The 25,303-nt window shown below is 55.4% G+C and overlaps 1 protein-coding gene and 2 non-coding genes across 3 annotated transcripts in view; 2 read left to right on the forward strand and 1 right to left on the reverse strand.

The window, feature by feature from the left end:
• Positions 1-814: 814 nt before the first annotated feature.
• On the reverse strand, positions 815-885 carry TRNAG-GCC. Its single transcript has one exon. It is a non-coding gene; the product is annotated as a tRNA-Gly (tRNA).
• A 382-nt stretch (positions 886-1,267) lies between these two features.
• Positions 1,268-25,303, forward strand: part of VAC14 (Vac14, PIKFYVE complex component) — a 60,173-nt gene continuing 36,137 nt past the window's right edge. Inside the window, exons 1-12 of the mRNA XM_026034341.1 lie at positions 1,268-1,332; positions 1,927-2,077; positions 5,128-5,295; positions 6,472-6,534; positions 7,602-7,709; positions 8,529-8,638; positions 9,232-9,338; positions 10,310-10,444; positions 10,752-10,904; positions 12,354-12,414; positions 18,659-18,803; positions 19,618-19,683. Coding sequence (XP_025890126.1) covers positions 1,268-1,332; positions 1,927-2,077; positions 5,128-5,295; positions 6,472-6,534; positions 7,602-7,709; positions 8,529-8,638; positions 9,232-9,338; positions 10,310-10,444; positions 10,752-10,904; positions 12,354-12,414; positions 18,659-18,803; positions 19,618-19,683 — 1,332 coding nt within the window. The remainder of the gene's footprint in view (positions 1,333-1,926; positions 2,078-5,127; positions 5,296-6,471; positions 6,535-7,601; positions 7,710-8,528; positions 8,639-9,231; positions 9,339-10,309; positions 10,445-10,751; positions 10,905-12,353; positions 12,415-18,658; positions 18,804-19,617; positions 19,684-25,303) is intronic.
• Positions 11,311-11,381, forward strand: TRNAG-GCC. The gene has a single exon. It is a non-coding gene; the product is annotated as a tRNA-Gly (tRNA).

The raw sequence follows: 25,303 nt of genomic DNA on the forward strand, positions 1-25,303 counted from the left end.
CCCGCTGCTGCGGGGCCCCAACGCCCACGGGGCGCGCGGCGGCCCCGGCCGCTCCCCGCAGAGCCCCGCAACCCCCGGGCGGGAAGAGCACGAGGAGGAGGAGGAGCGGGACAATCCCCCTCCGCGGCTGCTGGGGTTCGGTTCAGCTTCGAGCAGCCCGGGTGGGCCCCGTGAGGGCTGCTCCCGCCTAGCCAAGGTGCCTCCTGCGTCCTGACCGCCGCCGCGCCGGCATCGCGGGCGCCCCGCGGGGCTTTGGGGCGCCGCTCGCCTGCCCGCTCCAGCCTCCCCCGCAGCCTCCGACTGGGGAAGAGGGCGCCTAAAGTTAGTCCCGGTCGAGGGGAAGGCCGTGGGTCGAATCCGGGTTGTGGCAGGGTTGAGTCGGAGCCCAGCGCGCGGTCCAGAGCCTCCTCGGGTCGTGCTGGGGCTGGAGAGCGGGACTGGCGGCCCTAACACAGCGCATCCCGTGGAACGGTGCATCCCGGAAAACAGCGCAGCCTGACAGGGCTTGGGGCTGTTGTTCCCTAGGACTTGTTCCCTAGGGAGCTCCCTGGGTGGCAGAGGGGGTGACTGGCCAGCAATGCCTGGCTTGGTGGGGGCAGCGYGCCGGTTTCCAGCATCCCTGCGCCCTTCCAGCTCCGCGCGCCTGGACAGAGCTCCGGCAGCGCCCAAGGAGAGCCGGAGAATTCACTGCCCRGGTAAATACTGGGTCCATAAGCGTTAGAGCCTGTGACAGTTGTATGGAGGCCCAGAAAAAGGTGAAAACGTTGAGTGCCTCTTGTACAGAGGCCCAAAAAGGATGAAAATAYCAGGCTCTTGCATTGGCCGGGAATCGAACCCGGGCCTCCCGCGTGGCAGGCGAGAATTCTACCACTGAACCACCAATGCTGCAGCTGTGGGCAGGGGGCTGCACAGCTGCCTCGGCTCCSGCGCTGGAGCCGCTGCTGTGGCGGCGCCGGCAGGGCCTGTGCGGCCGCACCGAGCTGCGAGGGGCAGGAGGGAGCTGCGAGGGGCAGAGCCTTGCCCATTCCCTCCGCGCGCTCTGGCGTTTGCAGCCGTTGCAGGGAGCAACCCGGTCATTGCGGCCCCTCGCCAGGTCCCGGAGCTTTCACAGCCTTGTCCTCAGCTTTGCGCGGGATCGAGGACTCGCTCGCGCAGCTGAGAAGGCAGGTGCAGCTCGTCCGGGCCGAGGGGCACTTGCTGGCCTAACGGTGTGGCCGAGTGACCTGTTCCACCGTGCAGGGGACAGTGGGGACGCAGAGCCCATGGCATGGCCAGCGTGGGGAAACTGATGGACCTCAGGGTCCAGAGGCACGAGCAGCTGGAGAAGGGAAGGTTGGGGTCAACCCAGGGTAGGTCGGGACCCTCCTAAGGTGAGGGATTCCAACGTGGGAGGTACTGCGGGTTTGTCTTGAACCTGAATCTTTCAGGTAGGGCCTCCACCACCCTCCTGTGCCCTGTGAGGGGTCCTGCTGTGCCTATATTAAACTAAGCTGGGACTCGACAGCTTTTTGGGGCCTCAAAAAAGTGCCAGAAGTGCCACAAAGTGCTAGCATGGCTGCAGCCCCTTCCCCGTGCTCTTTCCGGAGGTTTGGAGCAGCACGTGGATGGGGTGACTGCTGTTCCACATGAGGGCTGACGAGGAGAGCGCTTCCGTGGTGCAGGGAAGTTTGATTTGTGGGTTGTAAGTTTGATTTGTGGGTTGTTTGAATGTTACCTGCTTTGGTATTGTTTTGTGTTTTAATGTTTGCCAGAGCCCAAACTCAAAGCACCTGTTGCAGGGAGCCGCAGGGAATTTTCCTGGATGAGGGACACAGGGAGCTGATCAGGGAGGCTACCTACCAGGCTGAATTAGGGTTGGGAACTTAGGGACCCGCCGTTGGCATCAGCTGCAATCTAAAGGTGCCTTTTTTCCTGTTCTTTCCTTAGGTTGGTGCGAGAGTTCGTAGCGCAGAACAACACATCCCAGATCAAGCACGTGATCCAGATCCTGTCGCAGGAGTTTGCGCTCTCCCAGCACCCTCACAGCCGCAAAGGGGGGCTCATCGGCCTGGCCGCCTGCTCCATCGCCCTGGGCAAGGTAGAACGGCCGTTTTCGGGGCCACCCTGCTGGGGGRGACGCATTGGCTGCCCCCGGGCGCCCTGAGCTCCCTCCCTTGCCCACRTGAGAGCAGCATCTCGTGCTGCGTCGTGTGACAAGGGCGTCTGGAAGCTTCCCACGTGGCCTTGTCCTTTTAGCACGGGCTCGTGTCCTGGCCTGGCTCACAGAAATGCTGCACAGAAATGGTCTAAGTGTATCCATTTATCCGCTGTCCAGCCACTGAGTTTTGAGTGATCCTTGGTGCTGCCGCAGCTGAGGCATGATYCTGTTTAACTTCAGGCCTGTTTGATCTCTGTTCTTGTTTTAAATCTCTTTGAAAGTGCAAAAGGCAGATGATTTGGGGCCTGTTTAGCTTGGAGAAGAGAAGGCTGAGAGGGGATCTGATTAACATGTATAAGTTCACGAAGGGGGAATGTAGGGAGGAAGGGGCCAAGCTCTTCTCAGCAGTGGCCAGTGACAGGACAAGGGGTAATGGATGTAAGTTGCAAGCCAGGCAGCTCCATCTCCATGTGAGGAGGAAGATCTTGGCTGTGAGGGTGCCAGAGCCCTGGCACAGGCTGCCCAGGGAGGTTGTGGAGTCTCCTGCTCTGGAGATCTTCCCAACCCGCCTGGCTGCCGCCCAGTGCCCCGTGCTCTGAGTGTCCCTGCTGGAGCAGGAAGGTTGGACTAGATGATCTCAGGAGGTCCCTTCCAACCTTAAACATTCTGTGTTTCTGTGATATTGTCAGCTGAGGAGTGCTGACGTTGTCTCCCCTTCCACACATGCGCCTGGTTTTGGCAGGGGCTGGGCGTGAAGTGGTAGGAGCAGGATATTTGTTTGCATCCCAAGGCCTGTGGAGAGACAGAGACTAGGTTGTGCCAGCGTCTTAGCCAGAATAAGCGAGCACTTGGGGTCAAGTACGAGGCTGCTTTGCCTTTCTAATGACTTTCTGATTTCCATCCCACTTTGGGCCTATGATCTTGCCTCTCATGAAAAATAACAAGCTCCATAAGTTTCCTCGAGGGCTGGGCCGGAGCAYCCATGTTCCTGTTGAGAGCAGTGGGGTTGGGCAGGAGACCAGCTCTATGGGGCTTTCCAAGTAAACCATAGGGTTGATCTTTAAAAGCGCGTSCAAAGATAGGAGTCATTTTGGTAGGAAGCAGGATATATATCAGAGAAAACAATGGAGCTTGGGAAGAGCAGACCATCCTTGTTGGAAGAACAGAGGGGGATTTTAATCCATTTAATTCCATTCCAGAGCGTCGCGTTGAGCTTGAACAGGTATTTTCAGACCTTGCATTGGCTGCCTTTGGTTCTGCCTCCGCCCCCAAAGGCCTGAGAGGTGCAGACTGCAAGTGTGACCCCTTTCCCGTCCCGCAGAGCCCAGCGGGGCCCAGGGCAGTCACGGCTGCCGCCGCCACACGGAGGAGGAGCGTGAGGTGGCCTTGGAGAGCAGTGATAAGACTTGGAGTGAAGGCCTTTAGTCCGGCAGTCCGGATGTTGTTGACTTTCACGCTGCTGCTTTTGTTGGGTGCTTGGTAAACGGCGACTGTTCCCCCGACATGGGTTTTGTTGACTTCAAAACGAGCCAAGCTCTGGCCGCTGCGTGAAGCTCCTGTTTTGCTGGCAAATCCTGAAAGAGAAGCCTTGTGGGGAGGAGAGAGGGCTCTTTSGTTCTCYTGTGGGCAGGGTCAAGCTCTGCCTCGTGCAGCAACAAGCTGCATCTTCCAGGACKCACAGAGCCCTGGCACAGGCTGCCCAGGGAGGCTGTGGAGGCTCCTTCTCTGGAGGTCTTCAAAACCCACCTGGATGCCACCMTGTGCTCTGAGTGTCCCTGCTGGGACAGGGGGGTTCTGGGCTCCACAGCACAAGAGGGATGTGGAGCTGCTGGAGAGAGTCCAGCGCAGGGCTACMAGGATGATCAGGGCCTGGAGCATCTGCCCTGTGAGGAGAGGGTGAGGGAGCTGGGCCTGTTGAGCCTGGAGAAGAGGAGGCTGAGGGGGGACCTGATCAGTGTCTATAGATACCTCAAGGGAGGCAGTGAGGAGAATGAGGCGGCCTCTTTTCAGTGGTGGCCAGCAATAGGACTAGAGGAAACAGCCACAAACTGAAGCACCAAAAGTTCCACAGGAACTTGAGGAAAAATTTCCTAACAGTGAGAGGGTGCCAGAGCCCTGGTACAGGCTGCCCAGAGGCTGTGGAGTCTCCTTCTTTGGTGATCTTTAAAACCTGCCTGGACGCAGCCTGTGCCACGTGCTCTGGGTGACTCTGCGTGTGCAGGGATATTGGACTGGATGATCTCTGGAGGTCCCTTCCAACCTCAGCCATCCTGTGATTCTGTGACCCCTTGGGCTGTGGCAGCTCCTTGCCCCCAGGCAGCTGCACGCGCTGAAACCGCCCATTTTCCTGCAGTTTGAACTACTGATTCTGGAGCCCCTAAGGCCGGAAGGCTCTTTGGGTGCTGCTGTTTTTCTCTCTTCTCATGAAGAGTGCATGACCACCTCCTTTGTGCTTGGACGTGCTGCTCTCTGTGTGTGCTGCTTTGCCTGACATAAACCAGCTGCCTGCTCACGTAACCCCTGCCTGATGCCCGTGGGCTTTGCGAGGAGCCTGCGCTCGTGCTGGCTTGGAGAAGGACCAGGTATCTCTGTGGGCTTTTCTCCAGCGCGGCTGAAGGGCTTTCTTTGCCCAAAGCCCCTCTTGCTTTTGAAGAAGCTGGGAGCAGTTGGCCAAAATACTTCATGCATCTCCACAGGCTTGGGCATCTCTGGGAATCAAAATCACCTGTGTGCTCTTCAAGCCGCATTGCTTGAAGCAGTTCTCAGCTTGCCCACCTAACTGCCACCGTACCAGAGTAACAAAATCAGAGCCAGTGAGTTAGGGATGAAGGGCTAAAAGAACTGGGATCCAGTTCAGCAGCAGGCTTGAGCTGTAACAGAGGCAACTTGCTTCATTTTGGCCTCTTCTTGGTATAAATTCAGCTATATCCGTGTGACGCCGGGCGCGCAGCGTTGTTCTGAACTAAACCTGTTGTGTCCTGTCCTGCCAGGACTCTGGGCTCTACCTGAAGGAGCTGATTGAGCCGGTGCTGACGTGTTTCAACGACGCCGATAGCCGCTTGCGGTACTATGCGTGCGAGGCCCTCTATAACATCGTCAAGGTGGCCAGGGGCTCCGTCCTCCCGCACTTCAATGTGCTCTTCGATGGCCTCAGCAAGGTAAGAACCATCTTGTTCTTCTCCTGTGCAATTCAAGCGTACTTAGGCTAGCTCAGTAGTAGGAAACATTGTTATCCGTCTTCGTGGGTGGGCAGTGAGAAACCTCATGAAGTTCAGCAAGGGCAAGTGCAGGGTCCTGCACCTGGGGAGGAATAACCCCGGACACCTGCACAGGCTGGAGACCGACCTTCTGGAGAGCAGCCCCGCAGAGAGGGACCTGGGCACCATGGTGGATGACATGACCATGAGGCAGCAGTGTGCCCTCATGGCCAAGAAGGCCAACGGGATCCTGGGGTGCATTAAGAAGAGYGTCTCCAGCAGGTCAAGGGAGGGGATCATCCCCCTACACACAGCCCTGGTGAGGCCACATCTGGAGACTGTGTTCAGCTCTGGGCTCCCCAGGACAGGAGGGATGTGGAGCTGCGGGAGAGAGTCCAGCGCAGGGCTACGAGGATGATCAGGGGCCTGGAACATCTGCCCTGTGAGGAACGKCTGAGGGAGCTGGGCCTGTTGAGCCTGGAGAAGAGAAGGCTGAGGGGGGACCTGAGCAGTGTCTATAGATACCTCAAGGGAGGCAGTGAGGAGGAGGGGGCGGCCTCTTTTCGGTGGTGGCCAGCGATAGGACTAGAGGGAACGGCCACAGATTGAAGCACCAAAAGTTCCACAGGAACTTAAAGAAAAATTTCCTAACAGTGAGAGYGCCAGAGCCCTGGCACAGGCTGCCCAGAGAGGCTGTGGAGTCTCCTTCTCCGGAGATCTCCCAAACCCGCTTGGATGCAGCCTGTGCCACATGCTCTGGGTGACCCTGTGTGTGCAGTAGGTTGGACTAGATGAACCTCTGGAGGTCCCTTCCAACCTTAACCATTCTGTGATTCTGTGATTCTGTGGTGTGGCYGTCTCTGCAGCCTGTTCCTAGAAACATGTTTCTCTGTCAGCTGTGAATGTGGCTGCTGGCATGTGTACACCTGCCCAGCATGGGAAGGTGGTGAGAGCTTTGTTCCCCATTAGGAAACCTCTTTGGGGAGTGTCTTGGAGGCGAGTGAGGCGTTGGAGATAAAGGGACTTCTCAGTTTCCCTCTCCATACAGTCAGCTCYGAGCCTGCTGGGAGCTCGGCTGCAGGGATGAACTCACCCTGGACCTGCTCTTGTAACTGCTCTTGTTTCTGCTGTTCGTAGCTGGCTGCTGATCCCGACCCCAACGTCAAAAGCGGCTCGGAACTCCTGGATCGACTGCTCAAGGTACTTTTCCACCTCTAGCTGATGACCTTGGTACAGGCCGTGACGCTCGGCAAGGTCAGGCGCTGCTGGCACTGAGGTGGGGACATGGACAATGCAGCACCTGCCTTCACGTGTGCCCCAGCTGACCCTCCTTGACACGTGTGTTGTGGCTGCGTTCTTGGGACGCATATGACATTGCAGCTGCTCAGACCATCCCATCTTGGTCCTCTGGCTATGCTCAGACCGTTTCTTTCTCTTGCTAGCCGCAGCTTCTCTAGCCTGAGATTTCTGGCTAGGAGTTTGATGGTCATCTCAGGCAGATGATTTGAGGGGTTTGCGATGTGATGTGTGCGTTGAGCTCTTGGGAGCTGGGTCTCTGGGGAGCCAAGGTTCCCATCAGAGCCTGGGTCCTCATCCCAGGCATCAGAACTGCTTCTTTTGCCTCCTCCCTGCTTTCCTTCCTCCTCTCCCTTACAAAAACAACCACGTGAGCTGAGTTGCTCTGTGACAAGCAGAGCTGCTGCTGCTTTGGGTGGTGCCTTCAGTTCCCGTTCCTCTTCTGTCTGTCTGAAGTTTTTACTTGCACAGACATTCTGGTTCCCTTCCTGTCCTTTGGAGGCAAATGACTCTCTGCCCCACTTCTGGTTGGCAGAACCGTTGCACAGGCTCTGCTGCAAATCCTCCTGCTGGGAGACCCTCTGCGGAGCAGGGAATCTTCTCTGCAGCTCTGGAGCGAGCAATTTAGCGGCGCAGCCGAATGCACCAAGCATAGGGAAGGGCTTTAAAGGAAGGCCCGAGGATGCCCATGCAAGGGGCTGGCTTGTGGCAAGCAGAAGCCTACCTCCGAGCGTGCAGCACGGTGCTTCTCACTGCCCCCAGGGCTGCTGCTTCCTTATGGCTTGAGCAAATCCCATGATTTTTTCCAAGAGCCTGGAGAACTCAGTGCCCTTTAGGAGACCCGTGTGTCAGCCGCCTGTGGCCCTTCTCCTGTCAYGTGCCCTGAGGAAGGCCGGATGGGAGGGGGCTGGTTGCTGGGTGCCCCTCATGCTGGGTGGCCCTTCTGATGCTCTCGGCCTTGGGTTCTGCAGGACATCGTGACGGAGAGTAACCAGTTCGACCTGGTCAGCTTTATCCCGCTGCTGCGCGAGAGGATTTACTCCAACAACCAGTACGCCCGCCAGTTCATCATATCCTGGGTAGGTGCCACGTGGCTCTGCCAGCCCAGGCTGCCCAGAGGCTCTGGTTTGTCAGCACCCTGTGTCTGGGCAGTTTTTTTTTCCAGCAGGCTTTTCATTTCCCTTGTTTCCTTAAAATACCAAATCCCTGTCACRCCAGTGTTGCTGTGGCTGCACCTTCTTGCTCTTCTGCCAGCCTGGTTCAGGGCTTTGAACATCAAAGTAACAAGATGTAGTCTCAGCATTGCTTATATATATAGGTACCTTGTGGTGTGGAGGTTAGAGTGTCCCAAGGAGCAGTGCCAGGCTACTTGCCTGCAGATTGGAAGATAGAGGCAGTGCTGCAAACCCAGCCGTAGTGGAGAGATGCTGCTCTCAAGGAGACAAGATATCTCCAAGAGAGATATCTTGGAGATCTCTTGGAGATATCTTGTGTATCCAAGGTGATACCTCCTTGTTTCTCTGCAAGACAAGAGCTTTTTGTTCCTACAAAGACAGGAACCTCTTTGTTTGGGGGAGAGGTGGRACCTTTCGGGTCTCTGCTCCCTCTCCTGCAGCCATTCGGGTTGCAGCTCCAGCTCTGCCTCCATGCGACTTGGCCACCACTCCTGCTCCCTGCCCTGTTTTATAGAGGTGGATGGTTTATAGATGGTAGGAATTGCCTACCAGCGCTACAACTTGAAATGCATCAGTCCTACAGACTAAGGATGGCCTTGTTCCTGTAACTCCATTTTGAATGCCTCACTTTTCCTCAATGCTCTCAGTTCCTTGGATTTGTGCTGCTTACGTTAGCTTCTTTGAAACTCACCCATCCTCTTCTTTATTCCTTCCTCGAGTCAGATCCTGGTCTTGGAGTCTGTGCCTGACATTAATCTCTTGGACTACCTGCCAGAAATCCTAGATGGGCTCTTCCAGATCCTGGGAGACAACAGCAAAGAGATACGGAAGATGTGAGTACAGAACTAGGCCCGATGTCAGTCACTTTCTTCATTTGTTTGCACTTCAGGTTTATAACTGCAGCAAAAGCACAAGTGGTGGGAGGCAGAGGTGGGGACACATTCTGCAGCGCTGAAAGCGTGAGGGGTTATCTGAGCCCCACCAGCCCCTCTTTCCCCGTGTGCCCCTCATGCTGTGCAGGCGCTTGCCTCTTGCCTGGGCTCCAAAACCCCTCTCTAGACTTGTAGGCRTTTGCAGGGGGTGCCCGCGCGCCCTGCAGGATCCACCCTCTCTGCTTTGGGCAGAGCGGACCCTTTGGGACCCTCGAGAGCGGCGACGAATGGGGGGACAACGACGACCCTGCACCCGCCTCACTCTTCCTGGCCCTGCGGAGAGGCTGCGTTTGCTGACTGGGTGGTGAGGAGCGTGTACCCTTCCCTCCAGCCTGGGAGCGCTGTCTTGGGAAGATGGAGACCCCAGGCTTTTCTGCAGGATGCGTGTGGACACGTCACGGGTCCGCCGGGACAGGAACACCGCCGGCAGGAGGCTGCTCTAACCTCTCCTCCCACAGCAGAGCGCCGCTGACCTGCTCTTTGCCTCTCCCCAGGTGTGAGGTGGCTCTCGGGGAGTTCCTCAAGGAGATCAAGAAGAACCCCCCCAGCGTGAAGTTTGCAGAAATGGCCAACATCCTAGTGATCCACTGCCAGGCCTCCGGTGAGTGTCTCTCTGGTGAGAAAGCCGCAGCTCCTGCCTCTGTCTCCATAGAGCCAACCACAGATTTAGGGCCAGACTTGCCTGTTAACCTGCAGGTTGCCTGTGTCTGAAGAAGACACTGGCAATCCCAGTGCTCACAGCGTTGTTGAGGTTAGCGCGCCCTTGGTGACGCCTCTGTGGGCGTCCACATCCTGGCAGGTGGTTTTTGAGGAGAAGGCTCCAGGGCCCTGGCATCCCTGTCCTGCGCAGGGCATGCGGGATGGGTGAGAGGAAGGGAGCTGTGGCTGCCGCTGGAAGCGCTTCGGCAGGGGCTGCACGTGAGCAGCTCCTGGTGACTGGTGCCCACAGGGCTCCTGCTGACACAGCAAACACCTTTGACCCAGCAGGTCCCTCCAGTCTATGACCAAAAGCCTCGGATGTTGTCCTTGCAAACCCTGCAGAGAGGTGGGGCCCGCAGCTCCSTGGTAGGAAATCTGCTTTCTATGTGCTCTGGAGCCGCTCCTGCAGCTGCCCAAGTTTGACAGGGCTGTCCTGGCACTGCTCATGCTGAGTGTCCAGTGAATTTGGTTTGCTGAAGCCTAAAGATGGGCCTTTTRTCCCTTGAGGGTCCCACCAGTGAAATGAAGCATTTGTTGGGACCTGAGGRGGTGATAAACCCTCAGCTGTAAGAGTGGCCCAGATATACAACYGTCACAGTGGTGACAGAGCAAATATCCTTATGCTATGGAGAGCACAACATAATACCTATGAATGCAGAAAATGCTTTCAGGGATTCAGYGGCGTTAACTCTGAAGCCTAATGATGACATTAGGGTCCTGTCTTACCCTCCTGGCAACTTCAAGTCTTGTCTAGCTTCTCTGGGACTAGAAAGCAGATGGAAAAACCCTTTACTTAGGGTGCCAAGTCCAGTCAGCTCTGGTTTCACTCAGGACTCACCTTTCCTTCATGTCTGCTTGGCTTGTGTCTTCCAGACGATCTGATCCAGCTGACAGCCATGTGCTGGATGAGGGAGTTCATCCAGCTGGCCGGCCGGGTGATGCTGCCTTACTCCTCGGGGATCCTGACGGCCGTCTTGCCCTGCCTCTCCTATGACGACCGCAAGAAAAGTATCCTCTGAGCTGCCATAGGGAGCTGAGTTGGCTGGATGAGCTCTGATGCCGGAGCCTGCGAGCGGCAGCTCTCCTCATTCCTGCTGCATTCCCTTCCACTGGCAGGGAAGCTTTTGCCTCCTGTCCTTGCAGCACACAGAGGCATGAGTTTTCCCTTCTTAAGTGCTAAACTCCCTGCTGGCCCTTGAGCTTGAGGTATTTGGGCCGGGATAGCCCAGGTGTTGTTGCAGTGGCTTCTCCACAGTGGGCCAGCTTTGGTCCCGACCCATGTATGCCATGTGTTCCTTACCCTGCCTCCATTCAGACATCAAAGAGGTGGCAAACGTGTGCAACCAGAGCCTAATGAAGCTGGTCATCCCGGAGGATGACGACGTGGATGAGGCAAAGCAGCCCGTGCCCGTGCCAGCGGAGTCCGCCTCGGAGGAGGCCCTTTCCAAGGCGGAGGCAGTCTCCGGTGGTGAGTCCCTGCCAGCCTGGGCCATCCGAGGCGTGTGGGGAGGGCCAGGGGARGAGGGGAGAACTCAGGAGATGTCCCTCAGTCCGTCTGGCTCCCTGGGAGAGYCCAGGCACAAGGGGCCACCGTTCTGATGCCGTCTCTGCGGTGCGAGGTTGCTCATCCTGCCTGGAGCCCAAGCAGCGCATTGGGAGCCCCCCCCAGCTCCTTAACGCAATTCACTTTGGTTTGGCCATCAAAATGACCCCCAAAACAATAATTGGCGGTCAGATGTTTAGGGTCTRCCTAGAGAAGCAGCGAATAAACCTGTCTGGCTGCAGGGGCTGCCTTGGGAGAGTCCGGCTGGACGCGTCCGAGCGGCGCCGGCGCCGAGCCCGAGCAGCGCAGCGGGCGCCCAGCACTCAGTGCAGCATTGGTGGTTCAGTGGTAGAATTCTCGCCTGCCACGCGGGAGGCCCGGGTTCGATTCCYGGCCAATGCAAGAGCCTTGTTTTGGATTTTGGGGTTTTTTTTTCTTCTCTTTTTTTTCGAGGCATGGAGGGGTAGTTAATGCCATAGGGAGTCGTTTTTAATTCTCTCATTGTCCTGAAAAGACATCCTTTTGTGAAACTCCATTGCGGGCACTACGAGAGCAGTTTTCGTAATAAAAAAAAAAAGCTTCATGCAAAATACAACTACTTTAATGCTGCAGTTAGTCCCCTTTGGGTAGATGACGCTGCATCTTGAAGCATACAGGACCAAATAAACCTCTAATGCTTTTGCAGCTGAAAATCCCAGCTCTTCTCCATCTTTCCGCTGATGTGGCAGCTTCACCGAGTGCGAGTAGAGCCACTTGGCACAAGGGGGCACAAAGAGTCCGGTTAATTTTGTTCCACTTGGTACTGGGCTCCTTAGACCCGCTTGCTCATGGTGGCCAGCAGAGGCTTCTTGACTCGCTTAGCAGCCCTGTGCACCTCTGCATGAGTAGGATCCAGAGCGCTCTGACAATCTCCGTGGGGTACCCGGTGCCTCTAAAGCTGGAGCAGCCTTGCTTGCCCTCCGCTGAGCTGTGGGCCTGGTCCAGGGTAGCTCCTCAGAGACTTCTTTGATTGCAGCACAGGTTGGAAGAGCTCTTTGACATTCCCACAGGGTCATGCTGCTGGCAGAGGTGGCCAGGTGGCAGCATCCTGATGCGGGAGGCATTGGGCTGGGCTTTCCCAGCGTCTTGCAGACCCCAGAGGGCTACGGGAGGCAGCTGCAGCCTGTGCGTCGCAGGCTGAGCAGGACCAGGTGCCAGTTTCTCCAGTACCTAGTTCTAGCAGGGTTGCTAAAGAGAGAGGGAAGCCTCGGGAGGCCTGGGCTCTCTGATGATGGCTGGTTGCACGCGTCCATGCTGCTTTCTGCCTTCCCTGCATCCCACTAACAGGTCTCCTCCTTTTTTTTTTTTTTTTTTTTTTTTTTTGGCTTCCTCCAGGATCTCTGGATGCTTCTAGCGACTCCACCTTCAGCAACGCCAGCGTCTTCGCCGTCACCAGGTAGAGTCTATGTGCCGCTTCAAAGCAGCTTGAGAACAAGGCGAGACTTCGGGCACAGCCCAGAGCTGGCGTTAGCTGCCAGCTGCGGCTGACAGAAGAGGGGAGATGGTGTCATGCCCTGCTCCCTGCGAAGCACTCTGAGCAGCAGAGCAGTCCTGGTGTCCTACCACAGCACGGTGCTGTGGCTTGGGCATCAGGATGCACAGACCCATCCAGTCGCTTGAGAGGTGTCCTGGCAGTGCCTGCTGTGCCAGCCCGTCCCCCTGCCAGGCGTGGCGTGTTCTGCAGGCCCACGTCTGCACGTACCATACCCAGCACCACCTCTGCCCATAGCTCGTCTAAAGCAGCTCTCCTTCAAACACACCTCTTCCCATTTGGCTCTGAGGGCATCTGGTGTCCAATCCATCTGTCCTTGTAACCATTTCCTTTCCCTTGCTGCCTGCAGTTCTTTTCCTTGTGCTTCTTGTGTTCTTGTCCTTCGTGGTTTTCATAACGCTTCTGTGCCCCGACTGTGATGTCCAAAGTAAGGTTCCTGACTCCAGCTGCATTCTCACCAGGATGTCAGGCACCCACTATGGCTCCTCACTCATCCCAGAGCAATCCATGCCTTCCTGACAGCGACAGCATTTCAGATTTAATCACTATATCYTTCCTTTCCTTTTTTTTTTCCTGCTGCCTACCCAATTATTGCATGTTCCTTCTGGTCCACTTATTTATTTTTCCTCCTTCAAAAGTACAGATCTTTTCATTTTTCTTTCGGGATTGCATTTTATGGCTGTTAAATGGCCTCCTCAGTTCTGTTGTGATCAGTGAGTTCTGGCCCTGCTCTCTGCAGTGCTTGCCAGCCTCCCACCACGCTGTGTGAGGAAGACTCAACCCTCTAGGTTTAGCAGGTGCGTAAGTGGGTGTGCATCAGTTTGAAATTTGAAAAAGAGAGGCAGGAAACCAAGAGGATGCAAATGGATCCTCTCCTTTTTATGTTAACTGAGTCCTGCAGGGTTTGCACATGAGGGAGAGAGGGATTGAAGGCTAGAGGGGCACGGAAATAGCGAGAACTAAAGTGATTTGGCTGCAGCGTCAGTGCAGAGCCAGGGCACCCAAGCTGCAGCCCAAGCTGCCAGGTGAGATTGGGTTTTCCTGCATGGGCAAAACCACGAGTGACAACAGGCAAGGCCACCTGAGCATCCTSTTCCCATCTCTAACCTCAACAGGGTGCCTGAGGGAGGCCACTGTCCCTCAGATCCGTGCTTGGTGTTGGGGAAGGTTGGCACTGGCTTGTGGGGCTCWAAGTGCCAGCAAGACTCCCGGCTAGAGCTGGAGTTTTAGTAAGGACAGGACTGAGGTCAGACCTCCTGGGGCAAGGTGTTTTCCTTGARCACTCGCCAAAGTATCCCGTATGGACTGGTAATGGAGAAGCCTCTCTCAGGCAACCTGGGCTCCAACAGAGGCTCCTGGGGCTGCCCGCTGCTCTGAGCTGCTGGCAAAGGCAATTGCAGGTTGGTTTGGACTGCGTTTGGGTTTGGTGGGTGTCTGCGGTGAAGCATTCATCTGCAGGGGGGCTGCTTTGTCCTCCTGCTCCAGGCTCCAAGGGAGCGTGGAGTGCGGCACCCAGAGAGGTCCGGCCGCCCCTGGAGACTGAACGCATGAGGGTTGGCGCTGAGATGAGCGTCACCTGAGATGAGCATCACCTCTGGTGGAGCAGAAGCGCCGAGGAGGTCTCCAGCGATGCCACAAATGTGGTGTTCCCCTGAGCTCTGTATTTTGGGATACTGGCTTTAGAGCAGCGCAAGGTTGGCTCCGGAGCGGGAGGAGGATGGTTGTGCTCAAGCGATGCCCTGCTTGCCGAGGTGCACTGCAGCAGCCAGACCCGTGGGCTCTCCGGCCTGGACCTTGAGCTGGAGGAAGGATTTGTGGCCAGGGTTGTCCCCGAGTCCCGAGAGGCAGCCTGGAGGCCGAGTGCCCACTGAGTGTCAAGGCAGCACTGCAGGAAGCAGGTTGGTTCCTTTAAAAAGCTGGGAGATCTACAAACTGAGGAAGTTGCAGCTGCCTGCTCGGAGGAAGTCACCCCTCACTTGCATTTTCGCTCGTTCCCCCCTCTTCCTCCGCTTCCCTCTCAGGAGCAAGTGATGAAGCGTGGCCCCATGCCAGGCGTCAAGCTCTCACGCCCCTTCTCCTGCCCTCCCCGTGCCGTCATCTGCACGGGGATAGCACTGGAGCACTGGTGAATGGAAGAGAACCTCGTTCAGGAGCAGAGGAGGAGGGAGCTGTATAGCATCATGTCCAAGCGTCTAAAGATGCTTTCCAAGAATGTAGAAAATGACTAGGTCTGAATGCTTGATAGATGGGTGGTGGGCACGTTCCTGTGGCAACAACGCGATCCTCCGCTCCTAAAACACATTGTTGGTGATCCAAAACGCTTCYGCAGCCAGTGCCAGCTTGGAGGGAGCTTCCTGGTGGCCCTAGCTAGAAAATTGGGATGGTGTCTCTGCCGAGACAAAAATTGGCTCCCAGGAGAGCCTGGCTGCACAGGGAGGACTGGAGTGGCTTAGTGGGGCTGCCCCCACAGGTTGGGGTTCTTGCTCTCGACTTCTGCAGAAACTGGAGTTTGATCTAAGAAGTGGACCAGAGRAAAACTAGAGCCTAACTAGTGCTGTTGGTCCAGGTATCACAATCAGAGCTCAGAAGAGGAAGAGAAGGTCCACATGTGGCTGCTGGAGCTGAATCCCAGTTTCCTTCCTTCCTTCGACCTGTCCTGTCTGTACTGTGTCTCTGGGCCAGATCAACTGGAGATGGGTGCAATTAGAGTAGCYTAAAACACGGTGTTTCAGTGGATGAAGGTTTGAGCAGCTTGAGGCTGCTGGACCTGCTGGACCAACAGGCAGGCATGGCTGGCAAGTCTTCCGAAGGGCTCCTGGTGTGGCCTGGGTTAGGTGCAAAGAAGCTGAACAAGAGTGATGGGACCAAGATCCTAYGCTAAGCCAGGTAAGGCCCAGGGGGCCTTCAGAAGAGTCTTCCTGGTTCAAGGAAGTCTCCTTTAGGATGGTGATCAGGGACGTGTGGACAACCAGTGCATCGGCAGCACCATCTCCTCTGGTTAGGCTTCAGCGTGGCTGAAATTGCTGCTGGAAAGTTGCTGCAGCCTGGTGGCCGGAGCCCCGCGTGCCTTGGGGATGCAGCCGGCAAGCCGGCTGTCCTCAGGCAAGCGAGGGCTATGGCAGGTTGTGGGACCGAGGTGGCAAACACGGCTGGAGGCCTGTAGGGTCCRCAGGAGGCCAGCGCAGTGCGGACGGTTGCGACGCTGTGGGGATGGTTGCGACGCAGCGGCTCCTTCTGCGCCTTCCTGCCTCGGAGGCCGTTCCTGAAGTGTCTGCAGCTCTGCCGCAGCCCCTGTCCTGATGCACCGTGCGGTCCGGGTGCCTCAGCCTCTGCTKGAGCCTCCCTGAGGAGGAGGCTGACAGGTCAGCAGGAAGACAGCCAGGAGCAGAGGAGGTGTCCGAGGGTGACRGCCGGCGGGGCCGGGAGCGGAGAGCTGCCCTTTGCCTCCTGGTTCCTGGCACGAGCCGGCCCAGGAGCACAGCCAGCAGCCCCTGGGGGACGTGTCCTTGTGACTTGGACCACAGCGAGAGGACTCGGAGCTCTCCACCCTCAAAAATACCTTCTCAAAGGCCTGGGCTTTAGCCTGCAACGGGGAAGAGGAAARCTCACTTCAGTGGTGGCTTGTTGTAACACACTAACCCTGGAGGAGGTGCCAGGGCCGCATTAGTCCTCTGAAGCAGCAGAAGAGAAACTAGGGTAGTGGGTTAGATGGAAGCGATTGCATGTGACATCTGCCCTGCCACAGCTGTTGACACGGGGAGCCTGTGTGACAGGCCGAGAGGATCGTATTAAAGCGATGCCGTTACCGCCGTGCTGCCGCTTGGGGCTGCCTGCGGATTAGGAGCAGGGATGCACGGAGGCGGCAGCTGAGCGGACACCCTCCTCCACCGAGTTCCAGGGGCCTGGAACATCTGCCCTGTGAGGAGAGGCTGAGGGAGCTGGGCCTGTTCAGCCTGGAGAAGAGAAGGCTGAGGGGGGACCTGATCAGTGTCTATAGATACCTCAAGGGAGGCAGTGAGGAGGAGGGGGCAGCCTCTTTTCAGTGGTGGCCACTGACAGAACTAGAGGAAACAGCCACAAACTGAAGCTCCAAAAGCTCCACAGGAACTTGAGGAAAAATTTCTTACAGTGAGGGTRCCAGAGCCCTGGCACAGGCTGCCCAGGGAGGTTGTGGAGTCTCCTTCTCTGGAGATCTTTAAAACCTGCCTGGACGCAGCCTGTGCCACGTGCTCTGGGTGACTCTGTGTGTGCAGGGGTGTTGGACTARGTGATCTCTGGAGGTCCCTTCCAACCTAAAGCATTCTGTGATTCTATGATTCTATGAGTGACRCACATAAACCCGGGGCCCTTCTTTCCGTCCTGGGGCCAACAATCCCTTCTGGCAGCGGGAGAGCGCAGAGGCACCGCGTGGCCCCGGGCACCTCGTGCTGAGTCCTGGCCTAATGCGTCGTCATGCTGAGCTGGGCCTTGCCTTTGGCTTCCTCCTTCAACACACCAAAACGTGCTGCAAACAGCACCTCCGCTGCCCTCATCCTCTCTTTGAGCAGTGGGGAGCCGAGAGACACAGCAGTGCCGAGGGCAGCCCCTGCGATCCGTGCTCTCCTGCCCTACACTCTCCAGCCTCTTTCCCCTGGAAATACTGGGCACATTTTTCTTGTTATCCCAAGGCTTTTCTCTCGTGCGCAGGCAACGCGTATTTTGGCATCTTGATGTAATCAGGCCAAGGATTTGTGTGCTCTTCAAGCAGGAGCTTCTCGCTCGTGCYGGGTGGGTAACGGGCTGTGCTGATTCCGCAGGAGAACTTGCCCTGCTGGAAATGGACCTGCAACAGGGGCTTCCTGGCTGGATTTTCCATGTGGCTGTGTGGACACAAGTACCAGGACAAGGGAGGGAGCAGGAACACAGAGCTGGGAACAAGGGAGAGAGGTGCAGGTGCAGAAATAGAGGTTCAGCAAGACCAAGCTCCCTGTGGTGCTGTTCCCGAAGAAAACCCCTCTCCCAAAGCCTCCTTCTTCTGGTTTTATTGGAACCTCTAAGAGGAGACTTCCTAAAAGCCCAGAACGCATCCATCCCTGCCCTTACTCCTGCACGTTTGATCATTCGGCCCATGGCTGTTGTTTGCAACATCAAAGCTAAATTCGTTCAAACTCCGAATGCAATTTGAAGGCGCAAACATCTGCTACGTGACAGAGATCAAGGAGGCTGATATATGCAGAGCTATTAGGGGACAGGGCCTCCTCATCTTGCCCTTATAACGTGTGTCCTGGGGAAGCTCAAACCCCATTAAGCGGCAGTTCGCCCTGCAAATTATACCAGGAGAAATGTGCCCGTTAGGATTTCTTATCAAGCTCTTATCAGAGGAGTTCTGCGCACRCCAGGATGACTGCAAAATTTCAACCCAGCTTGGAATTATTTACAGGCTTGGATAGGACAGGAATGACTTAGCCCTTGCTCTTCAGTGCAGCTCTCTCTTGGAGGTCTGTTTCTAGCACCTGCTCGGAGCTGGATTTTCGGTGAGGCCCCACTATAATGTGGCCTCTTCTACTTTGGGGTAAAAAATGGAGAGTTTTTCGTCACAGTGTGACCTGAGGATCTGCAGCTCTGTAAGTGTTATAAAGGAAGGAGTATCCTGGTGATCTAAACCACCAACTAGGGCACCGTCTGCCATGCTTGGTGGAAGTCTGCCTGGATTAGTTGAGCTGAAGGGTTCTCGCCTGCTTGGGCGTCTCCATGAGGTGAAGTTTGAGTTGGAGACGTTCGTTTGAACTGAGTGGCTTAACTTGGATTCTGCGAAAGCGTTTTTGGACCTTAACTTGTCCTCTTAATTCTTGTTGGTTTTGGTATGCTGCTGGATGTCTGACTCTTTCCCCTCCTTGTAACTCATTGTGAGAAGCTGCTTACATCATAGGCAAACCTATCCCCTTTTGCTTAGGGCATTTTACTGTTCGTGTCCTTCCTGACAGCCCAGAGCCGATATTAAAAAGATGTAAAGTACCATAAAGATGAGAAGTAGAAGTAGGGAGCAGCAGACCAAACATAGGTGAGGCTGTAGAGTGCGAGGAGTTGGGAAGCCAGGGCAGAGATATTTGCTGTAGACATCTGGATGTTGCCACTCTCTTTTCTTAGCTGCCCTCTCCTTTTTATGCAGCTCCGAGAGGATCCCAGTGACCCTGAACCTAGATGGAATAGTGCAGGTGCTGGATTGTCACCTTCATGACACTTCTATTGGGATGATGACTAGAATTGCTGTCCTGAAATGGCTCTATCACTTGTACATCAAGACTCCTCGTAAGGTAAGTCTGGGGTTTAGCACATGAGCCCATTGCTTCCTCTTGGGACTAAGCTACACCTCCCAGCATGCTTATGTTGGAAAGGGGTATCCAGATTCAACGTTTGGTCTTTGCTCCAGTGGCACCTGGCTCTGGAATACCTGGAGATACTCCAGGAAGGTGAAGAGCCATTGAATTAGCGTGGGACACCCATAGCTGCAGTCACACAGCATCATAGGAGGTGTAGCAATAAAACATGGGAGGGTGTGGGGAGCCTCAGGCAGTGCATCCCGAGGCTGAAGGCAATGGGATATAGCTCTGGCGTGGCCATATAGGAGAAGGGTTGGATGCCTGGCTGCAGCGATGGCTCTCGATCCTTGTGGCCATCRTCAACCTTAGTGACCCTCAGTCATGGGCCTTGTGGCCCTCCCTCTGAACATGTAACTGGTGCAGCTGTGCTGAGCTGTCCCTAAAGCACGTTAGTCTTCAGGTGTACCATAGACAAGCAAAGTTTCCGTATGTGGCCCAAGGCAGGCTCTTAGAGAGGGGATCACTGTCAAACTCTCCTAAGCAGGGGCAAGAAATGACCTTGTGTCTTCAACTAACAATTTTGCCTTTGAGTTGTCTGCAATTATCTTGGTAGCATCGTAACCAAATGGCTACATGCCTGTTCTGTGGAGGCTTCCTTAACAGAGGCTCCTAGATACTTAGCTAGCTTAAGAGAGAAAAAGAAGATAGAAAAYATTGCTGAAGCTGACAGCAGCCTCCCATGGTACAGGAGGGTCCTTGGCATGTGCTGATCTGGCCCGTGTGACCACGTCCATCTTTCTGGTTCTAGATGTTCCGCCACACCGACAGCCTCTTCCCCATTTTGCTCCGGACTCTATCAGACGAGTCAGATGAGGTGAGTACTGCAGAAGTCCTTGGGGGTGCTCATCGCTTTCACAGCTATCCAAACTCAGGTTCAGCTTGGTCTGGTACAGTCAGATTGAGCCTAGGGCTTTCCTGGGGGTTACCCAGCGTTGGCACTGGGGAGTTCAGACCCCTTGGCCGAACCAACCATGACCTAGCTGGGCTTCCCTGAGCCCGTCGATACCCGTCTGCCCTCATGCCCAGCTGCACGTCCTCCTACCTCAGTTAGACAAGTGCATTGGGCCTTCAGAGACAAGGTCTGGCTGCTCAGGAGAGGCAGCTGAGCAGAGGCTGCTGCTGGAGGGACACACGGTGTCACCTTGACATGCCTGGAGCTGCAGGGAATGCCAAAGAGCTCTGTCTCGGCTCCCCCCGGCAGGCCACACATCCCTGCTCTGGTTTGACGGACCCGGCAGCGCTGGCGTGCAGTGCCGGAGTCGCGATGCCCGGAGCCTTACTCGGAGCCACGTGATTGAAGCTGCTCATTACGTGGGTTTTTTTGGTTTTTTTTCCTCCCCCTCCAGCCCCTTTCAGTGTCCTTTGACTCCAAACTCAGACGCTACCTCATAGCCTGTGTCAACATGCCTTGGAGCCACCCTCTGAGCCACCCCGCGGGGCCCGAGCGACCGTGTGAGGGGAGCGCTTGCAAGCACCACATTCGCCCCGCGTCTTGGAGCTGAGCTCGGGAAGAACTCAGCACACGAGTGTCCAGGACTTCCCCTTGACTCTGTGCTTGGGGCAAGGGCTTCCCTTGACCCTTCCCTTGGCCTGTGCTTTACCAAGGGAYGTAGACACGTGCAAAGCAGGCAGGTGAGCCAGCTTAGTGACCCTGTACTCGCGGGGAGCCACTGCCAGCGCAGTCACTGCGGAGAAAGAGGACTCCACAAAGAGCGGAGGAGCACTGAGGTTCTTGTGCCGGGTTACATGCTCCCTGTCCTGAGATGCTGCAGTTCTTTTGCCCCCTTTCTCCTTCTTCCCTCCCGCCTTTCATTCCATTCTCCTCCGACTCATTCTCTTTTTCTTCCCTCTCTAGCACATCTTTAGAGACTGAGAGAGCGCTTTAGAGACAGAGACTGAGAGCTTCTACTATCAGCTTGCCTACCTTTAAATCCATATTGCACAGACCTGCAAGTAGCCCCTTGATGTTCTCCCAGGCCACAGCTTCCTGGTGGATCAAAAATCCTGAATATACCTGCTTTAGTTTGCATGCTCAGGGCACAGCACCCTAACCCGCGATAAATCCCGCGCATAAGGGGATTGCAAGGAGAGAGGAGGGAAGGGACTAAGTAATAGCAAGGGAATGACTTGCACTTGCAAAGGCAAGTGACTGCCTGGCCGCTTTCCATACCCTGCTGCTTATGATGCACACATTTCCCAAAGAGTCCCCGAGCACACATCTGCCTTTGCAATGCTCCAGAAAGCCTGCATCTTGCAGATAGGCCCTCCAGCTTGGCAGGAGCTTGCAATGAGTCATATTGCAATTACACTGCTTATTAATATAGAGGGGGAAAAAAAAAGCAGTGAAGAAAGGACCCTGGTGATGCATTTCCTCCATGTGACATAACTGGGAATGGCTCAAAAGTAATTTTAAGCTGATTTATTTAATCCTGTCTTCTGTTTAATTTATTTATTTATTTATTAGGGCAATCCATAGACAAGTCAATCCGTTAAACGTCACAGCTCGGTTGGCTCCCAACCAGATTTGCTGCTCTCTATAGGGGAAATAGGAATGACCAAAATAGTAGGRTTTGAGAGGGGAGGTGGTTTTGGTAGTGAGGAGGACATATTTAGAAGGCTAACTTGAAATGTCCCTGCCCTGTTAGAATTAGGGATGTGGAGTGCTCTAAAAACCATGGTGGTTCTGCCTTGCGTTATTCCTTGTTCTTAGGAGCATTGTGACATTTGTGTGCTGCTCTGGTTGCTCTGGAGCAGATCAGGATCAAGGGAACTCTTTGCAGATGGGCCGGGGACTGCCAGATGAGTGCAAGGATTTTGTCTGCAGCCCTGGGATCATTGGATCGCAATGGGAGGAATCCATCCCTCTTCTGGATTGTGCTCCATGGGTTGGATGTCCACACACCTTGAGCTTTTCCGCTGGGTCTCATCCTGCTTTGCTGCCCTCTCCAAGGGAACTTGGCTCCATGTTCTCTCCAGCAAGGCCAGACATCCTCTTGATGTCTCCTCAGAGCTCCTGCCCAATTTGAAGTCTAGCTCTTGCTCTCCTGTTGCACCTCAAGCTGTCCTGGAGCAGTTGCCATCCACCAGCTTGTCGCTAAAAAGGGAACCTGGCTTTGGAGGGTCAGTGTTAATCAGGGATGGGCAAAAGACCATCCTTGGGTGCCCTACTTTTAGGCTGCTGCTCCCGAGCCGCTCCGAGGCTCCCTATGCACTTGCCATGACCCAAAGCAAGGAGAGACCTGGGCTGACTGGAGCTGGATCCCTACCCTTCAAGTCATGTCCTGTTCTTAGTGTTGGAGTAGCGCAAGGTGTTGTGCCACCTCCACCGCGCCGAACATCTCCGGAGGCATCTGTGGAGCMCTGAGTCATCTCTGCCTCCTTGGTTGGCTCCTCCTCTTACCCGCTCCTCTGGTGCCAGGAAAGAAATAGTCCAAGGATCTAGTTAAGGATTCAGAAAGGCCATGCAGCCCGGAAAAGTTGGAGCGAAGCTCAAGCAAGCGACTCCCTTTGAGATATAGAAGCAGCAGACAATAGTGAGGATACAAAATTCACGGCGCTAAGATCTTGCACGGCTGCCCTGCATTGCCTCGTGCAGGTTCAACACGCACTTCCATGCAGGGAGATGCTTTTTCCCACACTTCTGCAGCTGTTTGAGGTCTGGTTTTGAAGGTCAGCTTTAAAAGCACTGCTTTAAACGTGATATGGTTAAAAACTTGCCTACGAACCCAGCACAATTCTGGTAGAAACGGGCTTTTCTGCACGGGCCGTTTCTTCCCGTCACTKGGTAAATCCTGCAGCCCTGGCACCTGCCTGGGAGAGCTCGAAAAGGAGATGCTAGAAGAAGTGAAATGGGGATTTTCTGCTCTCAAAACCCGTGTACCCTTCAGGACCACGTGTCCCAGGTTAAATGCCCTGCTGATGAAGGGCACTGCTTGAAGAAAGTGCTGCTCTTCAGGCCATGCGAAGCTCCAATCACAAAGGTGGTTCCTAACATCACCGTGAGGCTCACTTGGTGCCTCCCCCAGCTGGATCCCACCTGGCACATTCAGGCAAGTGCAGCAGGAGTTCCCCAGGAAAAACCTAAAACCCTGGTATTTCTCCGTTCCCTACTTTGCCTTCTCTTTCTGCGCTCCAAAATGGGGTTGTTTCCYTCCAATTGAGGACGTTCCCTTTATTTTTAATTTGTTTCTTCCCTGCTCCCATCCGTCTTGCCGTGGGTTGGAAGTTGTGTTGGGAGGAGTGATGCCCTGGAGGTGGAGCTGGTGTCTGCTGTGAGGTGGGACAGGCTCAGCTCTAAACTCTGCTACTCTGAGAACCTACTTGCATCGATGCCGTCGCTCTCAACACCGTGAGAAGATGCAAGCGGTTTCTTCACTTACTGTTTGTATCCTAGGTTGTCCTTCAGAGGGCTGCTCCTGGCCCCATTAAAACGGTGGAAAGTGGGTACCCTTTCACTGAAAGGTGCTGTGTGAACCTGGTCAGAAGCAGATGCTCCCCTGCCCCAGGCACTTGCTGTGGTCCTGGRCAGGTTCGGCGTGTGTTTTATTCCTCGTTGGCAGAAATAGGACGGGAAATTAAGCGCCGAGATCAGTGTAAGCAGAGGGAATAGTGACAAGGAGCCMTATCGCTCTCCGCTGTCGCATGAGCGGCTCCGTTGGAGATGAGGATGGAGGAAACAGGACATGGAGGAACAAGCATGGAGTCAAACAGGAGCAAGCATGATGAGGTGAGAGCGCGATGCTGGGCACTCCTGCAGCTTCCTGCCTCGCGGGGCCTCTTCTCCCCACGTCTGTTAGCCCTCTCCCGTCTTTCCTGGAGTTGGAAACGTCCTCCTGAAAAGCAGAATTGAAGGCAGGGCAGTGCAGCCATGTGGGAGCTGCTGTGTGTCACGTTTGGTCCACATGCACCTCGTCTGTGCCCCCTGCTCTTGCTGTGAAGGTAACGATGACCGTGGACATGTACATGACTTTCTTGTCCTCCAGCCAGCATCTCTGTGACAGGCTGGGACGTTTTGTTCCTCTCTCAGGATGCCAGGATTAAGTAAGGAGAGGAGGAGGGAAGAGGAGGAATCCCTGCTAATTGACATCTTGATAACGCATCAGATCTTTTCTCCTGCGTGGCATTGATATCCACAGCTCTCCTTTAACATCTCCACCATGTCCCATCCTTCCTGCACATCTTGCTGCTGCCAAAACGTGGTTTCTGGCTGCTCTGAGTGCTGCTGTCACCCTCAATCCTGGCCAGGTTCTCCCGTTGCACTTCTGCTTCCCAGTACAACAAAGCAGAACAAAGGCTTGTGCCGACGTGAATAGCAGCCTTAGTTTGGCTTCGTTTTTAGTTTTGCTCTGTTGGTTTTCGGTCCCTTATGCTCCAGCTCCCAGCCTTTAATTTGCCATGGCCAAAATATTGCGGCCCTGTGCCAAACAGGGAGGCGAAAATACAGGCCGTGGCAGAGAGAACACRGAGGACCTGAGTGTGACCCACAGTTCACTTCCTTGCGCTTTTGTTCAGGGTTTAGGTCAGCTCTGGTTATTGCAGGGGCACCTAAAGTGCTCTGGGGGACAATCCCGACCCCAACAAAACCTGCAGGTGGGAGCCCCAAGGCGCAGCCGGAAAGGGCCTGACGCCTTGAAAAGTTCCCTCCACTGCTGGCATGGACAACGAGGGACATAAGGAGCACAGTTTAGGTGCAGTCGACCACATTCAGTCCAAGTTTGCATATCCACAAGCAGCCCTTCGGCAGAGAAGATTCTGACCGATGCAGCAGGATGGAGCGACGCTTCCTCCGTGCTCAAGGCAAAAGCAGAGGCACTGGTTAGAGAGACGGTCTGTGCACCTCGTAGWGCAGCACTAAGAAGTTCCTAGGGGGAACTGGGATGTGCAGGGAGCTTCCTGGCGCAGCACCGAGTTAGGACCGTAGTTACGTTGCTATTGATTGAAAAGTAAGAGGTGCCATGTGTGCGATTTGTACCTACCACAGGTTGCCTGGAGCACCTACACTGGCAGCCCGCACTCGAGACAGGTTCTAGGAGGCACTTTGAGCTTTCTGGGTGCCATGGTCCATGGTGCAGAGCTGGTGTGTCCCAGCGCGGCTGCCTTAAGCTCCCTGGGCATAATTAAACACATTTAAGAGCCGCTCTGGGATGTGGGGACCCACAGCACCGCTCGGGTCAGCCCAGACCGGAGGCAGCCGCAACCCTCCCAAGACAGAGSGCCCTCAGTGCCAGAGCTTGGGGGGCTCGAGGGGGGTCCCGCTGGAGCAGGGGCGAGAGCAGGGACAACGTGGGGCCCGGGGCTCTCGAGGGAAGTGGGGGCGGCTGCTGCTCCACATGCTGCCCGCGGAGCCCCGCTATGGGATCCGTTCAACCAGAGCAGCAGGCAATTAACCTGACCTAGATCGGGGACCTGCAGCTCCCTGGTTTGTGCGGCCTCAA

The sequence above is a fragment of the Nothoprocta perdicaria genome, unplaced genomic scaffold (genome assembly GCF_003342845.1).
Source record: "Nothoprocta perdicaria isolate Ctin4 unplaced genomic scaffold, notPer1 scaffold_143, whole genome shotgun sequence".
Taxonomy (NCBI): domain Eukaryota; kingdom Metazoa; phylum Chordata; class Aves; order Tinamiformes; family Tinamidae; genus Nothoprocta; species Nothoprocta perdicaria.